Source organism: Centroberyx gerrardi, chromosome 6, assembly GCF_048128805.1.
Source record: "Centroberyx gerrardi isolate f3 chromosome 6, fCenGer3.hap1.cur.20231027, whole genome shotgun sequence".
NCBI lineage: Eukaryota > Metazoa > Chordata > Actinopteri > Beryciformes > Berycidae > Centroberyx > Centroberyx gerrardi.
Window position 1 is genome coordinate 2,689,699 of NC_136002.1, and position 23,570 is coordinate 2,713,268.

Here is a 23,570-nt window from a genome sequence, read left to right on the forward strand (position 1 = left end):
CAAGTCAGTTCGCACATACAAGGAATTCAACTTGCTCGTGTATAGAACACAAGACAAAATTATAAAAGCAGCATATGAAAAATGTAAAAGTAGATATTAAGGAGTATAGATCTCTTTTCTATACAGTATGCACATGCTCTCTGTTGGCTGATTGCATCGATAGGAAGCTATATGGAAGTCAGTAATAGAAAAAATAAACAGAAATAATGTATGCACAGGGAATATTACACTGTTCTGTTTTATTGCAAGACCAAAAGAAAAAGCTGTGCTGTGTGAGTTGGAATGGAATAAACAGAGTAGGAATCATATGAAAATGAGGATAAATAGACTATAAATAAATTCAGTTGTGTTTTTGCATGTTAATGACTTTTACAACATTTTTGATATGCTGTCTCTTATAGGTTGTTTTATTTCATTCTTGTTTCACTGATACAATATAGGAAACTTTCCACACCTCAGTCTGACCAGGTCACTTCAGTCATTAAAAAGTAACCAAACCACATTTTCAGAAAGTTGATGATGAACTACTCTAGAGGAAAACCTACTCCTGGCTTAAATTCTACCTCTGCTCGTGATGCAACAGAGACCCACCTTTTTTCTTTTCTTTTTTTTTTGTATCTTTTTCTTGTGTGTTTCTTTTTCATTCTGTTTCTGACAAGTTCAAAAGTTTTTGTGCAAAGCATGCAATTCTTTGGGAACGTTGATTTATTTATGAAGAGCGAGCAATGCAATTCCAAAGGAGAAAGAAAAGATCAATGAACATAACGTGGGATGAATCAGAATCACTTTAATTTCCAGGTACTGCAAATGTAGAGAAATTTGTCTTGGTGGCATTGGCGCAGAGTTATATGGGCAATTTACACAGTTTGACCTGCACATATAGCCTATAAAAATGATTTAGAGGGAAAGATGTGGAATAAGGAAAAAGTCCTTATTTCATGGGACTGCCAGCAACTCCAAATCCAGCAAATCCACCAAATCCACAGCATGAGATAGTTCCATTGCAATGATGCGTTCAAGTCCAATGGGAATAAACCACTGAGGGATTTGACATTTAAAAGCATCGACTTGGAAGCCATCGAGATGCCATAATCAAAGTTTTCTGTAGACTTGGTTGCTCCTGATCAGCTTGTTCACCCATTTTAAGAGCTGTGGTCACAAAATGACATATGTGATAAAAATAATTAATTTTGTTGGTTTTGTTTGAAATGAATATATCACTCGATACACTTGACTACAAGTAGGCCTACTGTTTTTCCTTGTTGGTGATGTCAGAATTCAGGGTAAGTCAGGGTTCATGGCCAAACGCTGAGTTCTCAGACCGTTTTTACCTCCTGAAAGCTGAGGTGAACAGTATTTTCAAGTGGGAAGGTAGTCTTTCCTGACTTTCCCATAGGACTTGAATGCAGCATCAGGGGCATCACGGGCACTAGAAGGCGCTCTTCCGTTTTACCTAATCCAAAACCGAAACATACACAAACATGGCGACACCACAGACAGACAAGATGCTGTCCTCTCTTCGGTGTTCAATATATTTGTTGTTCCTCTGGGTTGCTGGAACAAAATCGTCGAACCTTCGTCTTCATCCGGAGCAGCATTACATGATACCGCAAAACAGAGGATTTTTCACGGTAAACGCAAATGAGGATTTAACATATGGGGATGGAGGAGGCGCCGCCGCTCCGGAGCTGCGACTGGCCGCTCGTAGTGCTGCTGAAGACGGGTTGGACTCCGGTGCCCGTCCGCAGCATCGACACCGCCGGAGTACTGCTTCAGCCATGCCAAAGGTGTATGGACAGGTAATGTGGTACATCTCAGGATTACTGCTGTTTTACTTAGGTCTGTTCATGGCATATGCATTGTCCCATCAGGCTGTCCTTAGCTGGCAAGGTTGGCTTGCAGAAATTATGCAAGCCCTCTCTTTTCTCAGTCACATCATTCCTTTCACTTCATGCTGAAGTAGCCTTTCTTGTTCTATCCTGTATGGAGAGAAAGGCACGCCAAACAACATTAAAAAACCTTGCAGTTTAACGTGGCCTTACTTAACCGCAAAGGAGCATACCTAATGGAACTCGACGCAAGACGTTCTCGGAATCATTAGGTTGCTCTGGTAATTTCGGCATACAGACAATCCACCAAGCAGCACTCGCTTAATTAAATGACAACTTTAAAAGCTGGTTTGCCTGGTATTCTTCCAAAAATACATCTTGGTGGGTGGTAGCGAACTGTGTGTAACCTTACCAATTCTAAAAGTTGAATAGCTGCTTGGTGGATCCAATGTATGCCGAATTTACCAGAAGACCCTCGCGATTCGTAAAAGATTTTAAATCATATGCTACGAGGTATTTATGTTTGCCAATAAGAAAGGCCACATTAAACTACAAGATTTTTGAGCAATTTGTCGTGACGTTCTCTAATGTAACAGGGCCAACGCTGAAGGTGACAAACAAATGGTTCAAGTCGATATGTTTCCCTACCTAATGTCTCTCAGGAGGAGGCCGTGCATAAACACATCTTCCCCAAAACACTACCTTATAGATTCAGTTTAGCCCATATACGTTCCGTTCTCTCTTGCCAACTTCATTCAAAAATCTGGCAATTTAATGTGGCCTTTTTTACCGTCAAATATAGTCACCTGGTAGAGCATGACTGAGGACCTTTTCTGAACCTTCAGGAGACAATTTTCAACTCGGCATACAAAAAATACACCGAGCTGAACTTCTTTCAACAAAATATAAACTTTTATAGCTGGTTTGCCTGTCCTCCCACAGTCTTATTCCACCAAAATACGAACGGTGAACGGTAGCGAGCAGTGTGAACCAATTCTAGAAGTTGAGATTTAATCGAAATAAAGTGCTGCTTGGTGGATCAGGTGTATGCCGAATTTACCAGAAAACCCTCACGATTAGGAAAAGGTTTAAAGTTATGTTCCACGATGTATGTAACATTTCAAATAAGCAAGCCCACATTAAATTGCCACATTTTAATGGGCTTTGGCGTAGCGTTCTCTCCACACAAGACGTATCGGTGCTAGCTTCAGGTCACTGACGTCATTATCTAGCCTATGTAAACAAATATTTGTACCAGTCCAGCAGCAGTTGCATTTTTTCAATACTAATCCTACTTGTCCTTATTTTAAACATATTATTGAAACCCTCTGATGTAGGCTAAATGATGTAAAATGCACACAAATTTAAATTTAATTTTTATTGGCATGAAATACAAAGGTCTACTTAATGCCAAAGCAGCATCAAATTAAAATGATAATGACAGTCCTAACAATAAAAGTGAAATAAGAAACTAGTTCTCACTATGATTAACAAATAATTCTGTTACCAAATAATCATTAAAACAATTTATCTGGTGACAATGGTGTTTTTAGGCTTTCATTGTCTCTGGTATTGAACGCTGACAGGTAAAGACATATCTAGAAGCTAATGTGGCATACTAACTTTTTAATATAATATTTTCAAAATTGTGGTGAAATTTGGGAAAGTATAATGCTCTAACGTGTTAATACAAGTGCAGTGCAGGAGGAAGTACAACATCACCCCCTCCTTTTAAAATGATTCTCTTCCTCCGTGCATTGTTCAATGTAATGCAACACTCTTCGCAGAGGAACAGTTGGGTTCCAATGCTGGTGTACAACATTGGTGTGTATAAAGGTTATTAGTGCTGATGCACTGATTAGTACAGGTATTGCATTGTCATTCATTACAAAGGTATTTCGTCCTTATTTCCCATCCTATTGGACAATAGGATGAGGATTTGCACTATGCTTCTGCACTATCCTAACCTCACAAGTGAAAGTGTCTATGCATTAGAAAGTTCTTGAACACAGACAACACCCCAGTGGCAGCAGTGTAATGAAGCATCTCAGAACAAAACACAACAGCATCAGTGAAACACGACTGCCAGAAAAAACACAGAGACAATCACCGAGTGGAGAAAGAAAGCGAGAGTTAGATGTTTGGGATTGTGAAACCTAAAGAGGAGTGAACCTAGAACGGTTATGTTTACCCTTTATGTTTCACTTCAAGATTGTAAGTCTAGAACGGCGCTATGCAAATTCAGTTTACTTGCATAGGCCTAGTTGCTGAGATGTGTTTGATTAAAGCATCGACTAAGTTGCGTAAATGCAGAGTGTGCATAGACGATGGAGGAAGGGGAGGGGAGGGAGATATGGGAAGAAAACCCAAAGACAGAGGGGAATCAAGGTGAGAAGAGAAGAAAAACGACTTGAGTGCAAAACAGAGGACGAGATAGTAGAGGAGTGTTCGGAGTAGATGGCAGGAAAAGCAAGTGTGCGTGGGTGTTTGTCAGTGTGTGTGGGTGTGCGTTAGGGATCGACAAACCCAAAGTCAGGAGGAGAGGTGAGGAGAGGGAAGCCACAACCGGTGTTTCTTCCCCATGTCATCATCTCCCTAACTGGGCCTGCTGGTCTGGAGCTGCCCCAGGCCTTCCTTGTCTGATGACACCCGCGGTCCGAACAGAGCAACCAGGACAAATAGCCCCAAGAGAGTCTGATCAGGATCGTGTTTCCTGGTTGTGAATTACGCAACCGGTCAAGGTTGTTGTTTTTAATTGCTTAGCTTGTCGAATTCTAATAGCTACATAGGTGCAGCGCTTGTTCCTCTGCTTGTTGTCTGCTTGCTTGTCCTGCTTGGCTTGGGTGACTGGACTTGTTAAGAAGCTTGCATGAGCAGGTATTGTGATTATAGACAGTGGCTCTTTCTGAGTGCAGCACAGTTGGCATGCAAGAGATAAATTATTAGTAAGTCAATTGACCTAAAGTATAGGTACCTGACCTGGCATGAGGCTTGGTGCAGGCTGTTATGAGCCCAGAATCATCCTGGGCTAGTATAAACTAAGGCCATGGCTATATAAGGTTATGGTATACTTGCTGCAGAAACAAACTTTTTAGGCTTCCATTGGCTTTGGACTGTGCAGTGTGAACAGGCTTGCTAGCCGGACTAGTCGAGTTCTTCACACAGCGGTCCCCCACTGTGCGACCGTCTGCAATTGGTCTAAAACAGGGATGGGCAGCCATGTGCAAAGGAGTGCCAACAGTCTGCAGATATTTATTCCAACCACACACACACTACACCGAGTGATTTTACCAATCAGTTCCTCCTCTCTGGTTGAAGGTGTGCTAATCAGTGAAATCAGCTGGTTGGCTGGAATGAAAGCTGCTTTGTTTGGAATGAAAACCTGCATACTCTCGGCCCTCCGTGGCACGTTGTTGCTAGTCCCTGGTCTAAAATATCACATAATTGGTTGCCTCTGTTTCCTTTTCCGGTACATTGCCATTGTTCATATCTCTATGCTAACATCTTGTGGTCAGCTCTTCAAAATGAATCATTCGGAGGCTCGGCTTGCTGAGCTTGGTACAGGAAATCTGCACCTTGAGACCGATCAAACAGCTTCTAAATCCTCAGATTCCCTCAGTCCCTTTGTTGTTCTTTGACTGAGTTTTTGTCACCACTGTTTCTGGTTTCCCTAGGTTACATTTACCCCTTTAGTCATCATGCACTCCCACTGGCGTGGAGTGTAAATAAGCGAACAATACCAAGCCATTGGGAGTATGCACAAATTTGTATGCAGCAATGTGTTTGACATGTTTTTATTTTGGGCAAGTTCGACTTTATTGTTAGTATACCGCCGTCTTCAGGGACGGCATCAAATCCAAAAGCATTATTGAAGTACTGATCTATGACATTTTCAAATAAATAACGGTCCGTTTTACTGCTCTCTACCTCTATTTGATACAACACAATAGCGATTCAACCGATACCCAGTTCATGAAAGCTTTGACATTTGCTGTTCTCAACTAAAATCCCCTGGTTACAGGAAGTGATGTGGTTTATGTTTCTGGCAGCAGCAACAGTGGTTTGTTTGGAATAAACAGAAGAAGAACTGGGTAGTTAGCATGATCAGCGATAGCCACCATGGCTGAACAGACAAAGAAAATGATTGACAGGTGATCTCTGGGAAGTGCAGTGCAGAAACACCACAGCGATGAGCGCTTAGTGACAAAGATGGAGAAAAAATAAAAAAAATAAAGATCTCGCAGGACTACCACTTTAATGCGTGTGTGTGTATTTGAGTGAATGCATGCTGCATTTAAGCCAATGTAAAGGCCAGCTGAATGACATTGTAAATCACCTGGAGCCGGAGCTGTGTTTACAGCAGCATCAATCTCCCACACACTGCTCTCGCAAGCCGCCAGCCTCCTGACACATTCCCTGGACCTTTTGATTTTCCTGAACACACACACACACACACACACACACACACACACACGCACACACACACACCTGCACAACACACACCGCACATTTTCACCTTTTTAATGCTCACATGCCGATGCTGGTTTCTCGAAGCCTTCTTAATATTCATCGCTCTCGCTCTTGACTCCCTGCACTTGGGTTGGAAGCGGAATGGCAGACGGCTCCGCTTTTACACAGCACTTGGCTCTAGTATGAAAATATCTTCATTAGTTTTTGTCTGGCTGAGTTTGTGCAGCTGTTATGGAGCTGTTTCAAGCCGAGCACTCAGTAGCGCTAAGGCACTTTAGCCCTCTTGTCATTCAGCCTTGAAGAAGAACTCGAATATAATATTAGTCATTTGCCATTAAGTACCTCCACACAGTAGCAAGCCTTGCATATGGCAGAAGGCCTGACATTTGGGCCTTATAGGCATTTCATTTAAGCTACACATTGGCCAAATTGTGAGCAGGTTGCTCCACACAGCCTGTATCTTCATCGAGTGAGATAGCAAAAAGAGCAGTCTCTCTCAATGATAACAGATCTGTACGATGGCATCAACATCCTTTATGGTGTTAGTTTGTTGTCTATTCAGAGGAAACATGAAAATAGGCCTAAGTCTTTAACACATTGCTATTTCTGTCAGCACATCTTACTACAGTAAAGGTTAGTCTTAAATAAAAGCCAAATGAGGAGCTGGACTGTTACAGAGGGAGGACAGTGGCTCAATTGTGTGGTCTCTCTTTAGCCAGAAATACGCTGGCCGGTAACACTACATAGGCTAAATTGCAAATGCAAACTGGAGAGTGCTCAGTGACTGGCGAGAGGAGAGTGAGTCTTCATTGGATGCCAGTCCTGCAGAGATGATGTCATTGTTTGAGACTGGCTCTGCCGGCGATGCTCTTCTGGCCATGATACGTTTCCCTCCCGTCGTTGAATAATGGAGAACGCAGAGTTGGAGGGGGTAAGTGCTCAAGCCTATCGCTGCTCTGCTCCTCTCCATGGTAGTACCAGACACAGAGCCCAACTCCTCCTCACTACCAGTATGATATCAAAGTGCCAGAGGGGCGGAAAGGAAAGGGAAGAATGCAGCAGATAGCATTGGAATCGTGTCAGCGTCTGCTATAAAGCCCATGCTATATTATTTGTGCGCTGCTTTGATAAATGATTCATCCTTTTGGGATAAGAATTGAGTTACCATGTGCACTCTCCCAACAACCTGAGCTGACCTTCCAATAGGATGATGGGAAATAACACGGAGCGTACATAGGCCTACATTTGTCCTGACAAGGAATCCCCACTCATGAAGATAAGCTAGTGGGTTAAGATAAGGGAGTGGGTTAACAGCATTGTCTGGAGTTTATTGTACTGTGCTGGTGGTGTTTGAGTTTCACTTCTGTTAATCCTCTGCAGAGATATGGCTAGCTTGCGCTTGTCTGGCGGCTAAGGCTGCAAGAGCCCGGTTTGCTGTATTACGTCTGTCTGGTGGGCTTTGCAGATAATGGCATTGGCCCCATCCCAAAGAGAAATTTCCAGCTATGCTGCATTAAGCTACGCCGTATCTGCTACAGGACAGTGCATAATCGATGCATATTGATGAAGCCTGCATGACTAGTAAAGATGTGTTTGAAGTGTCCCTTCGTAATGATCTTTCTAGTGTTCACTTGTTGTCAGGCAGCCAATTGAAATCATTGCAGCTAGGCAGGACTAAAGCCGTTTTATTTGGATCCAAGCACAAATGAGGAATGCAGCCAGTTGCACAGTTGCATGTAATGGCTTGTTAGTGAAAGGGAAAGCCTCACTGATCTACTTGGGATGTGACACAGATCAGCATATGCGGGGACAACACGTGGCTCTTAAGGTGATTGAAAATATCTATGCAAAGCAAGGGCTAAGTGTTATGAGAGGGTGTAAAAGTGCACAGTGGTCACTGACCGCATCTGGTTCAATGACGCTGCAAAAAATTAGCACAAACTACAGGGTGGCCGAAGTCCTCAAGCTTAGTGGCATTTCGGGCCAAATCATTTCATCTGAATTGGCTCCCGCTTGTCTAAGGGTGGTACACTTCAAACTCCAAATGGTTTTAAAATTGTTTATGGCCTTTATCCAAATTACTTTTCTGACAATTTCACCTTTTTTAGGAACTCAATTAGCCGTAACAAAAGAGCCAGTGTGGCCTGTTTTTCAGATGGCTTCATCTTAGAAGCATGACAGGCAAAAGAGTGGTACAAGCTGCCTAACAAAAATAAAATCAATGTTTTAAGAGACATTTTACAAATGTTTTTGAGCAAAATACAATGCAAGAGTGGTAGTTGGACCCAAGGGTTATTTTGTATAATGTGTTTGGTACTGTATATATTTTTCACATCTATGTATACTGTTCAAGATGTGCTGCTGTGTGTGTGTCGGTAAGCATTTACAATGGCAATAAGTCATGCAACTTTATTGTTTCATCCTGATATTTAGAATGCTATGTGCTTGTTGGGCAATTGTGTTTGAATTTATCAAATAAATTCTCTCATTTGATCACTCAATCACTCAATCAGTCGACTAATTAGATGTTAGTGATGTTGGTTTTGTTGCACATGGAGTACTGATCTAGGCTAGGTAACATGACTAAGGTTAGCTTTACTGCTGCACAGGAAAGTTAAGTTTGTATAGGCTAACAGAAAAGTGCAGGACAGTATAGTCTGAGCTCCCAAGATTCAATTCTGCTGATTGTCCCTAAAGCTCAGACAGAGATGGGCAAGAATGTCTTCATGATCTCTGCTCCTTCTGCTCTTCAACCCTACCAACCAATTGTTAAGGCCTGTTGGCTGTCAGTGATCTGTTGGAAGAGTCTTGCTGCCTTCATGTGCTCCTCATAAGCTCGTACTTCTGAGTTTGACAGTTGTAAATACAACTCATTGTGCATTCAAGTACTTTTCAGTCAGATATAACAAAACGGATCCTGAAACAAAACTGGATTTTTTTTCTGACAATTTTATAATCCAAGTGGTACAGAGCTATTTTGTGCTGCTATTGCAGAATAAAGAGGAACATATTTGTCAGTTCTGTAATTGATATTTTAAGTTCATTGGTCATATTGTCATATTTTCCGCCAGCATTTTGGCTGACAATATTTTTATTTGTCAAACGGAAACCCTGCAACCAGTTAAGGTTTTTAAAATGTGGTGGACTGTTTGACACTGTTACAGTCCACTGTCAAAGTCCACTGTCAAGAGCCAGACTGCAGCTCTGTCTATTCCAATCCTTCCTCTTTTTCTTGTAATTATTCCAATCCACGCGCCATCTACACATATATACTCCCTCTGGAGGTGACACTGAAATGGAATTTCCGCTTGCGGAACATTTGGTGTGAAAGTATTGAATATTTATAATATATATTCATTCATAATATTCATTATTGTATCAAAGTAGTATTGAAATTGTGGTTATCGTGACAGTGCTCTGTAACTAGCATGTGCTACTGCTGTCTTCCTCAGGTCTGTCTTGTCAAAGAGATCCTTGATTTGATCCCTGGATATTTTGAGGAAAAATAACCAAAGCGTTGGTTTTGAGTTTATCAATGTTTTCACTCCACAGAAAAGTATTTTGGCCAAATTGGGAGGCATCACAGTATCACACCCACACTTGGCTAATCTTCTGTCTGGCAGACGCTTGGCTTTGGGGTTCTGACAAGAAGTTTTCATGTATTTCCTTAAGTGTTTCACCAGGATTTTACAGATATGAATCAAGTCCCCCTACATACCACAGAGGGAGTAGGGAGCTATTCGGTTGGAGATTAACTCTCTGTTCCAGTCCATCGGCTTTCAAAGTCTGGTCGAGAAGTGTCCCGTCCTGAAGAGAAATAAAGACAAAAAGTCTGCTCCTCCGCGCATTATGACTTGTTGGCTTGCTTTACTGAATCATTTCTGGCCTGTCAGATGGTATGAAGGGTTTGCACGAAATGTCCTTTGGTGAGAAGGAATGCATTGTGTGTGTCTGCGTGTGTGTGTGTGTGAGAGAGAGAAAACCCTTGGCAGTGGCTTGGTGAAAACAATCTTGTTGGTCGTCTGTGATCAGCTCGACTCCAACCCCCCCAGTGACCACAAAGCTGTCTCAGAGATGGATGGACCGGAGCAGATAAGGAACACCTCTTTGCCACTTATAGAACCATCTCTGGACTATCCGCCGTGTTGCAAGGGTTGCGGTGTGTGTGAAGGAACAGAAAAAAACAAGCACATGCAATATGCTAGGTAGCAGGGAATAGGAGTAGGGAATTCAGCCTATTACACAGCTTGTAGAAAGACCCCATTTCTGGTGCAACATTTGTAAAAGGCATGCTCAGGACCTTTAAACTTGGAGTCTGGTCCCTAGGCCCATATGCAGGCTACAGATAAAAGAAACAAAGAGTTGTGATAGTTTTAGTCTGGGGGTCCTTGGGGAGGGTCCAGGGGGTCCTCAGCAAAATACTATAATTTAATTTCCTAGAAGTTATTCCACTTATAGAGTGAATGACTGTTGAATGACTATTCTAATCCTAGGTTTCACTCTCACCACTATTATCTAAAATCTAAAATCTGATGATTTGGGTGTCTGTCTGGCCCAATTTGTGTCTATCTGAGTGTCCATGACATGAAACTGTTTGAAAACTCCTGTTTTAGCCTACCTCAAAGATAGATAGGTAGCGACCACAATGTACATAGGGCGGGTGGGGTTATGAAAAGGTCAGTTGAGTTTGAAGCGAAATTATGAGGCTACAATCAGGAGCCAAACCACAAAAGCTCCCTCCTTTGCAGGCATGGAGTAGCAGGTTTCGGGAGTTGTTTAGAGGATAACATTGTAAAAGATGTTGTGTCGCGTAAGATAAGAAGATGACAGGGAGCTACGTTTTGCCTAAAGCTATACAAATGCTCCCCAATCACGGTGGAGGTAGCCTACGTTCGGTGGCGCTGCCTCCATTTTGAGTCATTACCTGTGAACAAAGCAGCGATCGGTGATGGATGCGTTATTGGGCCGGCCGCGAGGACCCGCTCCGTGTTAACTCTCATGCTGCAATTTGCCGCAACCTGGCAAATTGTTTTTATCTTAATAGTCGTCATCAGTCTCCAGATTCGGCTGTGTCAGTCGGTGGAGCCGCTGGCACCCATTAGGCCTGTGCGCTCCGTGGCCAATGAGGCCTAAAAGGCAGAGATTTACTGCCGCAACACCTCGGCCTCAAACACAGCCTTGGCTTTTACTCAGCTGGCCCTGAGCGAGAGAGGCGGAGAGACAGAGAGGAAGATGGAGAGAGAGAGGGAGGAACGGAAAGCTGACGACTAAAGGAAGAGAGAGACGTAACACCGAGTTATGTATCGGCGAAGCTGGCTTCATGACAAGGACTCATACTTGCTCTCTTTGCTAAATTAGGAAAAGGAGAAGGTTACATTGTTGTTGTTGTCTCGTTGCGACATGGAGTCTAGTTATAACTGCAGGATGTTGACTTTGCTGTTTTCTGAGGATGACTTTAACAGTCAAGGACAAATCCACCCTTGAATACTCTTCCACTGTTACATATCATCAATCTGTGATGTTCAGTGCATTCCAGGAGTTATTTTGTGCTGTTGTAATTTACTTTGCTGGCGAACGCACTTTCCCTCAACCTGCCTCGTCTACTTCTACTCCAGCTAGTGATTTCCCGCATTTCCCATAATGACTCGCACCCCTTACTCAAAACACAACATGTGTTGTGGCTGCATTGCAGTCTGGACTCCTGGGGCTACTGTTGAGAAATTTGGATTTCTCACTGTATGATTGTTGAACATCTGTGTTGTAAAATGGTGAGTCTAGAAAGAAAGTCCTTTCTCTTTGATTCTGAGTTACTGACACCAAAACCTGACATTTATCGTTTGGTAGGTTTTCCACATGAATAATAGAAATTCACCACCAAACAACAAAATCGGCAAAAGCTGTTTTTTTTAACAGTGTTAAAGTGTTTTTGGATGGCTTTTTCCTTTTAACTACCATTTCCCAAGCTATCACAAAGTCAGCATTTCGGCACTGTCAGCCAAATCATTGTTATGATAGTACAACTTAAAAAGCAGAACTGGGTCGAGGGTTACGTTTGTTCATCTCAGGCGGGGGTTAGCAAGATGTTCCTTGTTTACTCCACAGTATGGGCTTCTAGAAACATGCAGAAAAGCCCCCCCCCCCCCCCGCAGAATCATCAATTAAAGATAAGGGAAGGAAACCAGCGCAGAGATGAAACTCGGAGGCAGTGATAATGAAAAAGATGACACATTTCCTTTCATAGATCTGCACATCTGCGGTACATCGAGGGGGGAATTTGTGTGTTCATTATATTAGCTACCACACACATGGATACACTGTAAAATGCACAAACACACATACGCACACTGGGATTTGAAGTGCTCAGCCAAGTGGCGTTCATAGGGTCAAGTTAAAGCAATATTCCACTTAGTTTTAACATGGGGGTTATTTGGCACTTGACCGCCTAGAAAACTAGAATATAAACTAATCACCAAGACCGGATGCAGCTGGACGAGTTTGTAGCATTCTGTTTTTTGCCACGAAAATAGACTGAAAACTGACATTTAACACGTTGGTGAACAGATTCAACATTCATTTTATTCTGCTGTAGTAATCACAAATGAGACGCTTGCCCATCACAGTTTCACAATCTCTCCAACCAAATGATATTATTTACACTTTGTAATGACATTTTTTAAATTGTTGTTTACATTCTAACAAGCCAATGCCATCGCTAGATAGATCTGTGGCTCAGCAATAAACAGAATTCTGCACAGACTTTGTTGTCATTGAACTTTTATTTATCACATCGTATCGTGGTTGTATTGAATCGTGAACCCCGTATCGTGAGATAAACGTATCAGCCCATCCCTATTCGTTGGTTTTGTTATTCGATCTGATTTGTCTCCTTTGGGTGTTCCAGGCATTGTGATCTGGTCTGACTGCTCTTATCTGTCGGTTCTAGTAACATCATCTGAGGTTATAGTCTTGTTTGTTTGGATACCTAACCAAGAAGCCTCTGTGGTTAGGTTAGTTGTATTGTTAAACAGTCAGGCCTTCTTTTTACAGTGATGTGTATTCCCTAGGTCTGATAAAGACAGTAATGAGAACAGACAACAATGCACATGCACCTTGCACATTGTCACTTTTTCTTGACATATAGTACTTTCATGGAGTTTTTGATTATCTGAACAGCTAGTAATGCATATGTTTAAAACGGCACGTTCTGTATATATGGTATCTACATCTGTAAATTGATTATATTTGATAAGCTGAATGTCTGCACCCCGAGACCGTGTACATGTGCATGGTGTTCTCTAGACTTGTCGGAAATTCACATATTTCCTCTCTTCATATTATCACATTCTCTTTTAGTTGTATCTACTGCATATATCTCAATATATTATAATTTCACACTGCATATGTTCTTCAGTATATTTTCATATTGTATGTTCATTTATCTTTTCCCCCATACTTAACTGCTGTTATTTTGCATTCTGCACACCCTCATAGCGCTCATTCATAGATTTCCACTTGATATGTTCAGAAAACATTGGAATTGTCGGTTATGTTTAATACTCCCAGTTGCTATATTTGTATTCTATTTCTGGTAACACTTCATTTCGATAGTCCACTGTTGACTCTCTACATGTCAACATGTTGACTGTCAACAGGATTTGTCTCAACAGACAAGTAATTGTATGTATTCAACCAACCACTAGTAGACTATGAGGGGCTTTTCAAGTGCTAATAAACAGACTTCATCAACTGAGTATTTGTTGACCGTCAACTAGGAAGAAACACCTTCCTACATATGGAATTGTTTTGAGTCAAATGCCTTACTGTCCTGTAACTGTCCTTAAACCTAACCCTAACCCACAAACCTAAGCTTTACCAAGTTCTTTCATGTCCCTAACCCATTTCTTTTATGTGGCTAAACTTAACTGTAACCTTAACCGACTCTTGTTGACAGTCAGCTGATACACTGTTGAATATCTATTGATACAAGTGATACCCTGTTTTTTCTCATGATATTGCAATGACCCAATATCTCCACGGGGATCATTGAGACACAATGTACTGTATATTCCCTAGGCCTCTCTCTTGACTGACGTGCGTCTGTCAACGTTTTGTGTCCCGCAGGCCAACCTGAACGACTCCCACAACCAGATGGTGGTCCACTGGGCTGGAGAGAAGAGCAATGTCATCGTGGCCTTGGCCAGAGACAGTGTAGGAGCCACCGGGCCTAAAACCAGCTCTGTAAGTACAGTCGAACACATTCATGCATAAGAGATATAGTAAGGCTGAAGCTCGCGTGTCCAAGTCTTTTTATAGACTGACTATAACCTCACATATTGGGCTTGAGCATGTTTTATTCTCACATCTCACTCCTTGGGTTAGACTGCTGTATTGGTTTTTCCATTATTGGCCTTTTATTAAATATCGGATATCGCATATATACAGTATTTATAGCAGCCAGTCATGCCAACCACCGCCGATATGATGGAGATTCCACCCTGACCACAGCTATATAAAACCAGTCTGTAAAACATGCAATGAAATTTTAGTTTCTGTGCACCTTTTCTTTATTCATTTAACTGTTCAGTAATGTTTCGGTCAACTATTTATTCATTAAAAGGCAGTAACGTATCCCAGGGTTTCCCCTACCATTGAATAGGTGAGGTGTGTCACCGTGCCTCAAAGAGCTGCTAACACTAAAAGAATTTCATTATCCTGGGTGTCAGTGGAGAGTTTTAGTGTCACCATGATGGTCTAAATGCTGTTTTCTCTGCCCTACTGACTCAATACTAACTGGAGGTTTCAAATGAAATGTTCAACGACAATTTAGCTAGATGGAGATCAAGCTTGATTTTCAATATGAGGAGAGATTTGTGTGAGCGTGTGTGTGTGCGCACGTGCACAAGCACAGGTCTCACATGTTTCTCATGTTTCTGTGCTCTCAGGTTCACTGAGCCACAGATTAATCTCTCCATCTGTTACAGTAACACACATACACACATACACACACTTGGAGAAAAACTGACAGTCACAAAGTCATTAAACATAACATTTCTCTTCTTTCTGTTTCTGTTTCGACCTGCTGAGCACTCAGTTGGCTTACAGAGCTTACCTGAATCTTGTTAAGAGTTAAGAGAGAGGCCCCCTCTTCTAGGATTTGACAGATTTTTGAAGGTTTTTGAAGGCCCATACCAATACCAAAATTTTTAGATTGAAGCTGCTGACAGCTGATATTTTGTGCTAATATTCAATATTTTTTACATTTGACCATTTTCTTGCTAAAAATGTTAACTTTAAAAAATTACAATGGTTCAGTGTTTCCCCAAGAAGTTTATTCCTGTCAGGGTGGAAAAGCCTCTGAAACAGCATGTAGACCACCTTGTGACACTAGAACACCCCACTGAAACCTGGAACAATAATGATAACAATATCAAAATCTGTCCATAGTGTCTCCCTGCCTTCCGCCCAATGCCTGCTGGGATAGGCTTCAGCTCCCACCGTCCAGAAAAGGATTAATTGCGTAGAGAAAAAGACAGAATGAATGAATGATAAAACATATTCATGCATATTTGTGTAGAATCATATTTAAAATGTCACAATTCAAAATGTCACAATTTCATCAAAATGAATCAATTAAAAAGTCAAGGTCAATTCCAGTGTGATTTGAGTTTTTTCCTCATTTTTTTTACATTTTCCATCCCTTTAATGTTAATTCTGACAGCTATAGTCCGTGTAAATAAAGCTAGATTTTACACAACTATGGCTTAAAATTGGTGTCCACTTCTTTACTGGGAGAACCTCGCAATATTTAGACAGCATTTATTTTAAAAATGTTTACTTTGAATAACAACTAAAACGAGGGGAAAACGGCAAATATCTCAAAACATGATAAAAACATAAGAAAGCCATCTACAGTGATGTAGAACAGTAAGGGAATTCAGGAAATTAGCAAAAACTCCAGTAACGCTGGAATTGTCCTTTAAGGGCTTAGCATAGACAACCAGTGGAGTATTGATCAGTTATATAATCAAACAAAGCGAATCATATCCATCTCATCTGATTGTTAATAAAAGGCCAATATCAGCCTGAAATATCGGCAATCCCATATATTGGTTAATATGTAACTACTACCTTCTTCTACTCACAACATTGCCGAGCAGAGGAACTTTTAAGACTTTAAAGGGCACTTCATCCCAAAAAAAAAAGAAATTATGCATTATCTCACAGCTAAAGCTAAATCTTTCGCAGCTTTTAGGCTCAGAGAGTTATTGGATGTTCTTGAGTGTGCAATTGTCTACTGAGGGATTTCATCAAGAGGATACTTAAGCCTTGTTGTGTTAATTGCAGTTCAACGCAGTGATATAGATGACAAATAAGCATAGCCCAAAGCCTCCGTGAGAGTAAATCAAAGTTTATTTTGTCTTAGTTTTTGATGATCATTTAAAGAGTCTCCAGATGATCACAATGTTTTCTATACTTTAGAGGACGTGAATACTTTCTTTTGGAATAGTAGTCTTGTGTCAAAAATGCTCCTATGGGAAAGAGTGTTTTTGCTAGTCTGGGAGAAGTACGGGAATAAATCTCTTACAAGCTATAACTCAGAGCCTTGGTTTTGAGTAGGTACCTTGAAAGGACCAACTATGCATTTAAAATCTGCTGTGTACTCAGTCGTGAGTGGCAATGTCTTTGATATAAATGCTTTGTCCTTCAGCCTAAAGTACAGGTTTTGTGGACTGCTAGCTGCAATTGATCATTATCCGATCCTCCTCCTCTCCTCTTCCTCTCCAGGTCTATGTGTCCTATGACTATGGGACCAGTTTCTCGCTCGTCTCGGAGAAGTTCCAGTTGTCAGGGGTCAAGGTCAAGGATGGCACCAAGCAGGTCATCTCCCAGTTCTACCACAGTCCTGCAGACAACAGGAGGGTAAGTAAGGGAAATATTCAGCCCCATTTGAACAGGATTAGAATTACAGGATAATGAGTGTCATAAAATACTGGCCATGCTTATTTTACTCATCGTTCTAGGCTTTTTTTTTTAGCCAGTGCCTACTTACAAACAGAGGCGTATAGTAGTGTCAGACATTCCCGGATGTAAATGACCTGTCTTCATATAAACAGACAAAAATGAATTTGTGTGCTCTTTGGCAATCAGAAAGTAACACGACTGACTCTCATATTATCTGCATATGAATTCAAACACAGATGAGTCTCTCAAATTATCAGGCCAACTACAAGTGCGCTGAACACATGTAACACTAGGTAACTGTGGCTAAAATTAATACTGAGGTTGAGAATTAGCAGTATGTGTCAATTTTGAAAGACGTCCGACAATCACCACTTTAGTGTGCGTTTTCAAAGCAACATGGTGCGACTAACAGAGATCCAAAGAGGCCATATAGGCAGTGCCCAAATTGCAGATGCATCGGTATCAAAAACTGCAAAATTATTTAATGTGGCAAGGGGAACAGTCTGGAAACTCAGCACTGCATATCCCAAACACAGACAAACTGCATCAGCAAAGAGAGACAGTGGTCGCAAGTCAAAGCTCACCGACAGTGATAGACAGTAGTAGGGAGGTAGATTTCCACCTCCTTCATCCTTCAGAGGACTGGAGGCTTTCCATCATGAAGAAAGGTCCAGTATCCCGCTATATACAGTTCAGGATGCAGTATGACATTCTTCCAAGGAGGATAGAAGCTGTTCTGAAGGCAAATGGTGGCCCTACTCTGTACTAGGCACTTCATATCCATATTCCTTTGCTTTGCTCTATTGTGATTACCTACTGGAATTTATAGTGTACCCAGCTTTGTACGTACTGCGTTGCTGCCTACCAGGAGCAGCAGTGCACACAACAGCGAACATAAAAGCACATTGGCTGCCTGTAGAGAAGGCATATGGCTGCACAGGGCTGACGGACTGTCAACAGGGGTCATTTGTCTGGCTCAGGTGGGCTCAGTGGTAGACGGACTAAAGCAAAGGAGGGGTTAGTGGAAAAGGGGAAGTTGACAGAGATGAAGCGATGGGACTGGACAAATGTAGGTCAGGCAGAGAGAAGAGTAAAGAGCAGGGTTTATCCAGGTTTTTGCATAATATAGTAGCCACTAATCTCATCATGATCAAGTGAACAAGGCTTCACATTGTCTGAGACCATGCATGCAGGGCCCTTCCTAATATTCCACTAGTCTAGACTCTAGACTGAAGAGCGTTCTAGCCGTACCTCGGTCTGGACTCAAGACTAAAGGTGACTGAAGGGTCCTTTTGCCTGTCCCTCAGCCTAGACTCAAGACTAAAAGTGACTGAAGGGTCCTTTTGACTGTCCCTCAGTTTAAGCTCAAGACTAAAGGTGATGGAAGGTTCTTCTGACTTTCCCTCAATCTAGACTCAAGACTAAAGGTGACTGAAGGGCTTTCTGACAGTCCCTCGGTCTAGACTCAAGACTAAGAGTGTTTGAAGGGGCTTTTGACTATCCCTCAGTCTAGATTCAAGGCTAAAGGTTATTGCACCTTTACCATCTGGGTCTATGGATTGTGGAACACCTTTCTGAGGAACTAGTTATTTCAGTATCATCTTTTAAATCACTTTTTTTCCCCCATGTTTTCATCTTATGCTGCTTCTTATCGTTTGTATTCTTCATTTGTAGTTTTAGTGTTTGTTTAATGCATCCAGTCATACAATAGTTTCAAAACCAATCAAAATATACACCTTTTCTTGTTTATTTCCGAGGTGTTGCACTTGATCTAGAGAGTCACCATTTATCCCACTAGTGATCATTTAAATTGAAGTGAAGTGAGATACCCCTTGGGTAGGGATGCTTGGTATATAAGATAACATTTGCAGCTACCACTTTAGGCAAGTCATCAAGAAGATGGTCACAGATGTGCCAAGACTAATGTCTTTGTCTAGGTGTTAGACATTTTGTTAGTACAAAGTGCCAGTAAGTTATTCTCATGTCAGTGTCTCTCAAAATAAGGATGTAACTCTATTTACTGTAATTGGCAAATTCTTAAGACTTGAGTTTCAAATTTCAAGTTTGTTTATTTATATAGCCATAAATCACAAGCACATCTCAAAGGACTGTGCAGAGAATGAGCCTAACTAGATCTAACTGATCAACAATCAGCCATAGAACAGAATGATATAGGACAAACATCAGGAAGAGCAAGACACACAAAAACAGATTATAGCAAGACATAACAGCCTAGCCTAACATAGCTTAACCTACCTGGCACCACCAGCCTCCATTCACTCCATTCACTGATCAGTCTGGGTATATGTTTAGAACTTCTATTTCCATCATGTGGTTTTGTTTGCATGTGGAATTAGATATGTTCGTACTTAGCATGGAAATCGAGACGTATAGTAGGAGCTTGCATGGCTGTAGTGAAGACGACCGTAGTCGAGTCCAAGTCAATTCCAAGACCAGGTCCAGTAGAGTTTGAGTCAAGACCAAGTCCAAAGGGGGTCGAGACCAAGTCAATACCGAGACCAGAGCAAATCAAGTCCTATTCAAGACCAAGACCAAAATAGGCAATAAACCGTGTACTTTTTACCAAATTCAAAAGTAGACACGAGACAGAGACAAGTCCAAGATGTCAAAGAAGGGTTTCAAGAGCGCACTCAAGTACTACAGCCCTGGAGGCTCATTTATCCAAGCATCACACTCCCAAGCGAACTGGTTAAACAAACAGGCACAGAGCTCAGAAACAACTTCCGTGTTGAAAAAGGCAGTCAGAAATATTCTAATTGCTCTTGGCTTTCTCAGCCTCTTGACACGTGGGTAACCCTTCTATTTCAGTGTATTGCAGTCATCTGAACATTTCACTGGTTTGAACAACCTCCGTTCCCAAGGGGTCTGAATTGGCGAGGCTCCACTGTAGATCAGTGATTTGGCACGTAGGGTTTCAAATGCACCATCTGCACCCGTACAAGACAGTTGAGAAATACTTTACCAGACCATGCCTTTGCTTCACGTACGTTTCAGTTGGTGGAACCCTATTATGAACCTTGAAAGAGTTTTTATGCCCATACCTCAAGGGAATCAGTACTGCACATTTACTGTCACTGACTTCACTGACTGCATCTCTTTCTCTGGATTTCATTTTTAAAGTTGTAGGATTGTATTTAAAGCATTTCTTTCTAGAATTTTCATTTTGATTAGGAAAACCAAATGCTACCAGATGTTCATTGCTCAATATAAATACAGATAATGGTAAAGGTTTTAAAATAGGTAGTGACTGCAATAATATGCAATTGTGATATACAATTCAAATGTTTCAAATTGTGGACATCACATTTTGAAGTGAACCTCTTTATTTCTTCTCTTGGTTTATCATTTCAGCTTTGTATTCTGCCATCCCTCGATGCAGCTATTGTTCTCAGAAGAACTCTGTCCTGCTTCCAGAGAATGGAGAGGTTATTGGGAATACAGTGAAGCAGCACATCAAAGGGAATAGAGAAAAGCAGGATTATAACTGTACAATTACGTAATCAGACTTCCTAATTAGGCCTGGGAATTAAGTGTCTTGATGGAGCACTGACTATTTAAGACTTTCTTTACATTTCTACAGTTCCTTTCCAAGTAGCTTCCTTCCTTGAATGTCTCGAATTAGTTTGATAACAGCGAGTTTTTTTATGTATTAAAAGTGAGCGCGCATTACATTTGGTTTCAACAAGCTGAACTGTGTGTTTCTTTGTCTTCCTCAGTACCTATTCGCAGATTCCACCAACAATTACCTGTGGAACACCTTTGACTTCTGCAAGAGCGTCCAGGGCTTCCCCATCCCTTTCAAACCCACAGACCTACTGCTCCATAGCAAAAGACCCAATCTGGTGCTGGGCTACGACAGCTCCCACCCCAACAAACAGGTACAGCCGTGCTACAGCATGTTTTTTACAACCTGGGGTTTACTCTAATATCGGTTTTATTATATACGCTCTTGTCTGTTGCAGCCCCACTTTGTGATTTAGCCTGATAAGACAGGTGTATTTTTTTATATAAAAATCTTGCCTAGTGCAGCTTTAAGCATAACTAAAATGAAGCATGCCTCCCTAAGTCAGAGGCTTATTTCCATTGTGGACCTCATGGTGTCAAGACGGCAAGATGGGTAACGTTAAATATGATGCACAAACATAATGATAATGATACACACACAGTAGATGGATTTTGATCACTAAGAAAGCGCTCCCATTTCATATTTGTTGTTCTTCTTAAAGTGCTGTTTTCAGCGCTTGGCTTATTCTTCAGCACATTATGTATATTATAACCTAAGGAAGAAGTGGTTGATTTGTTAGTTACCGCATCACAGCTGTGGACTTGTTACTGCATCGCAGCTGTTTTAGGTTCCTCATCTTGAGTGCAAACACAATCACTCCAGATGACTCTCAAGTGTTCTCCTTTTCACATGCAAGAGCCAAAACGTGGAAATGAGCCTGACCTACATTTTTACAGTGCACCAACCCCCCCCCCCCCCCCCCCCCTTCTCCTCCCCTCCTCCTCCTCCTCCTCCTCCTCCTTCCTCCGTCCTCCCTTCACATCCTCTCTTCCCTCCTGTCGCTGTAGCTGTGGAAATCGGACGACTTTGGGGAGACATGGGTGTTGATCCAAGAGCATGTAAAGGCCTACTTCTGGTAAGACAACCAACGTCTCAGTCTGCAGCAAGCATGTACCGAAGGGAGGATATAAATGATAAATATCCTTAACCTTGTGCTGCGTTCATGTCATATGGGAAACACCGTAGATATGACCTCTGCGTTCAGGTGGTAAATACTGCTAGAAAATAATGTTCACCTCAGCATTCAGGCTGTAAATACTACTTGAGATCTTGAGAAGAGGGCTTTGTGATGGAACCTAGAATAACTGTAGTCAGGTTTAGTGAATGATAAATTCATTTCAAATATAACCAACCAAATTGATGCTTTTCATTGCATAAGTCATTTTGTAATCACAACTCTTAAAATGCCAAAGCAGGACACAACTACTTGCTGGATTTTTTCTTTGTGGTTAACATTGCAATGTTGGCTTTGCTGTCGGACATGAACTCACATGCATCACCCACAAAGCGGATGTCTGAGAAGTAGTTCTTACATTTATTCCCATATGATGTGAATGCAACAATGGTGAGATCCTATTTGGCTATGTTTGGGGTCAGGGAAGGGCAAGTCGATGGATTTACTATTCGGCAAGTGACATTAAAGGACTCCACCCTTGTTAAGTCAGACCTGAGGATTGAACCGTTTCCTGTTTGCCAATTGCTTCCTCTGTGAGTGTGTGTGTGTGGGTGGGTGTGTGTTAACCGTGGCCCTCAGGCTACTTTATCCTCATTGCACTGAAAATAGCTGAAATTGGGGGATTAACAATTTATTATGTATTTGAATTATTTGCATTTTGCACAACACGACTTGACTTGCTACCCAGTCAAAATGAACTAATTTTATTAGCTCTCCATGGGATTGAATTGTACCAACAATTGTACAACATAAACAGGCCAGTAGCGTCGCCTCTGAACAAGAGACTCTTGATTACTGTGAATCAAAGTAGTTTTTATTCAAGCTACCCATCTCAGCTGTTTTAATGCATTGCTTCGGTATAAAAGTAGTCTTTCGGTTGAGGTATTTTCAGCTGTGTCATGGCCAACAGCCTGACATACAATCAAGATAACAGTCATTGCAACATATCCGTTTTCCTTGCCAAATGCGTCAGCAGTCCGACTCTCTTATTGAGAATTTAAAAGACTGGAGGGAAAGCAGCCAGGGCAAAAGGCCGTGCTCGCAACCGGTATCACCAATAAAGTCCCATCAAGAGAAACAAGCGCGTGGAAAAAGAGGAAGCAGCGCCAGCCAACATCATCGGACTGCTCTGACGTCCGCCAGTTGATGAATGAGCGCTCGGATTAATAAATGATGTCACCCACCTCCCCTCTTTGTGTCTCTGCCCGTCTGTGTGGGTGCTAGACCGCGGCGGCACTAGATAGATCACATGGAGCTGCGGTTTGCCCTCACTGCTGCTCCTCGGTGAGGCTAAATCGCTTTCTGCCGTGTGCATGGGCTTTTGCCACCGATAACAAGATAACGGGCATGTACACACACACCTGCACACACCTATCTATATACCTCACTTAGATCATGTTTGCTATCTTGTAGAGGCGAAGAGTGTCTATCTGATTGGAATACTGATACATTGGAAACTATCATGATGATATTGCAAGCTTTCAACAAAACCAGATGTATACTCAAAGATATTGTACAGAGGGGCAGAGGGTGTGTAGTAGACTCTGTA

At 41.7% G+C, this 23,570-nt stretch overlaps 1 protein-coding gene across 1 annotated transcript in view; it reads left to right on the forward strand.

Moving 5' to 3' along the window:
- The first annotated feature begins 1,481 nt into the window (after positions 1–1,481).
- Positions 1,482–23,570, forward strand: part of sorl1 (sortilin-related receptor, L(DLR class) A repeats containing) — an 82,387-nt gene continuing 60,298 nt past the window's right edge. Inside the window, exons 1-5 of the mRNA XM_071906028.2 lie at positions 1,482–1,799; positions 14,421–14,537; positions 17,085–17,219; positions 20,999–21,160; positions 21,855–21,922. Coding sequence (XP_071762129.2) covers positions 1,482–1,799; positions 14,421–14,537; positions 17,085–17,219; positions 20,999–21,160; positions 21,855–21,922 — 800 coding nt within the window. The remainder of the gene's footprint in view (positions 1,800–14,420; positions 14,538–17,084; positions 17,220–20,998; positions 21,161–21,854; positions 21,923–23,570) is intronic.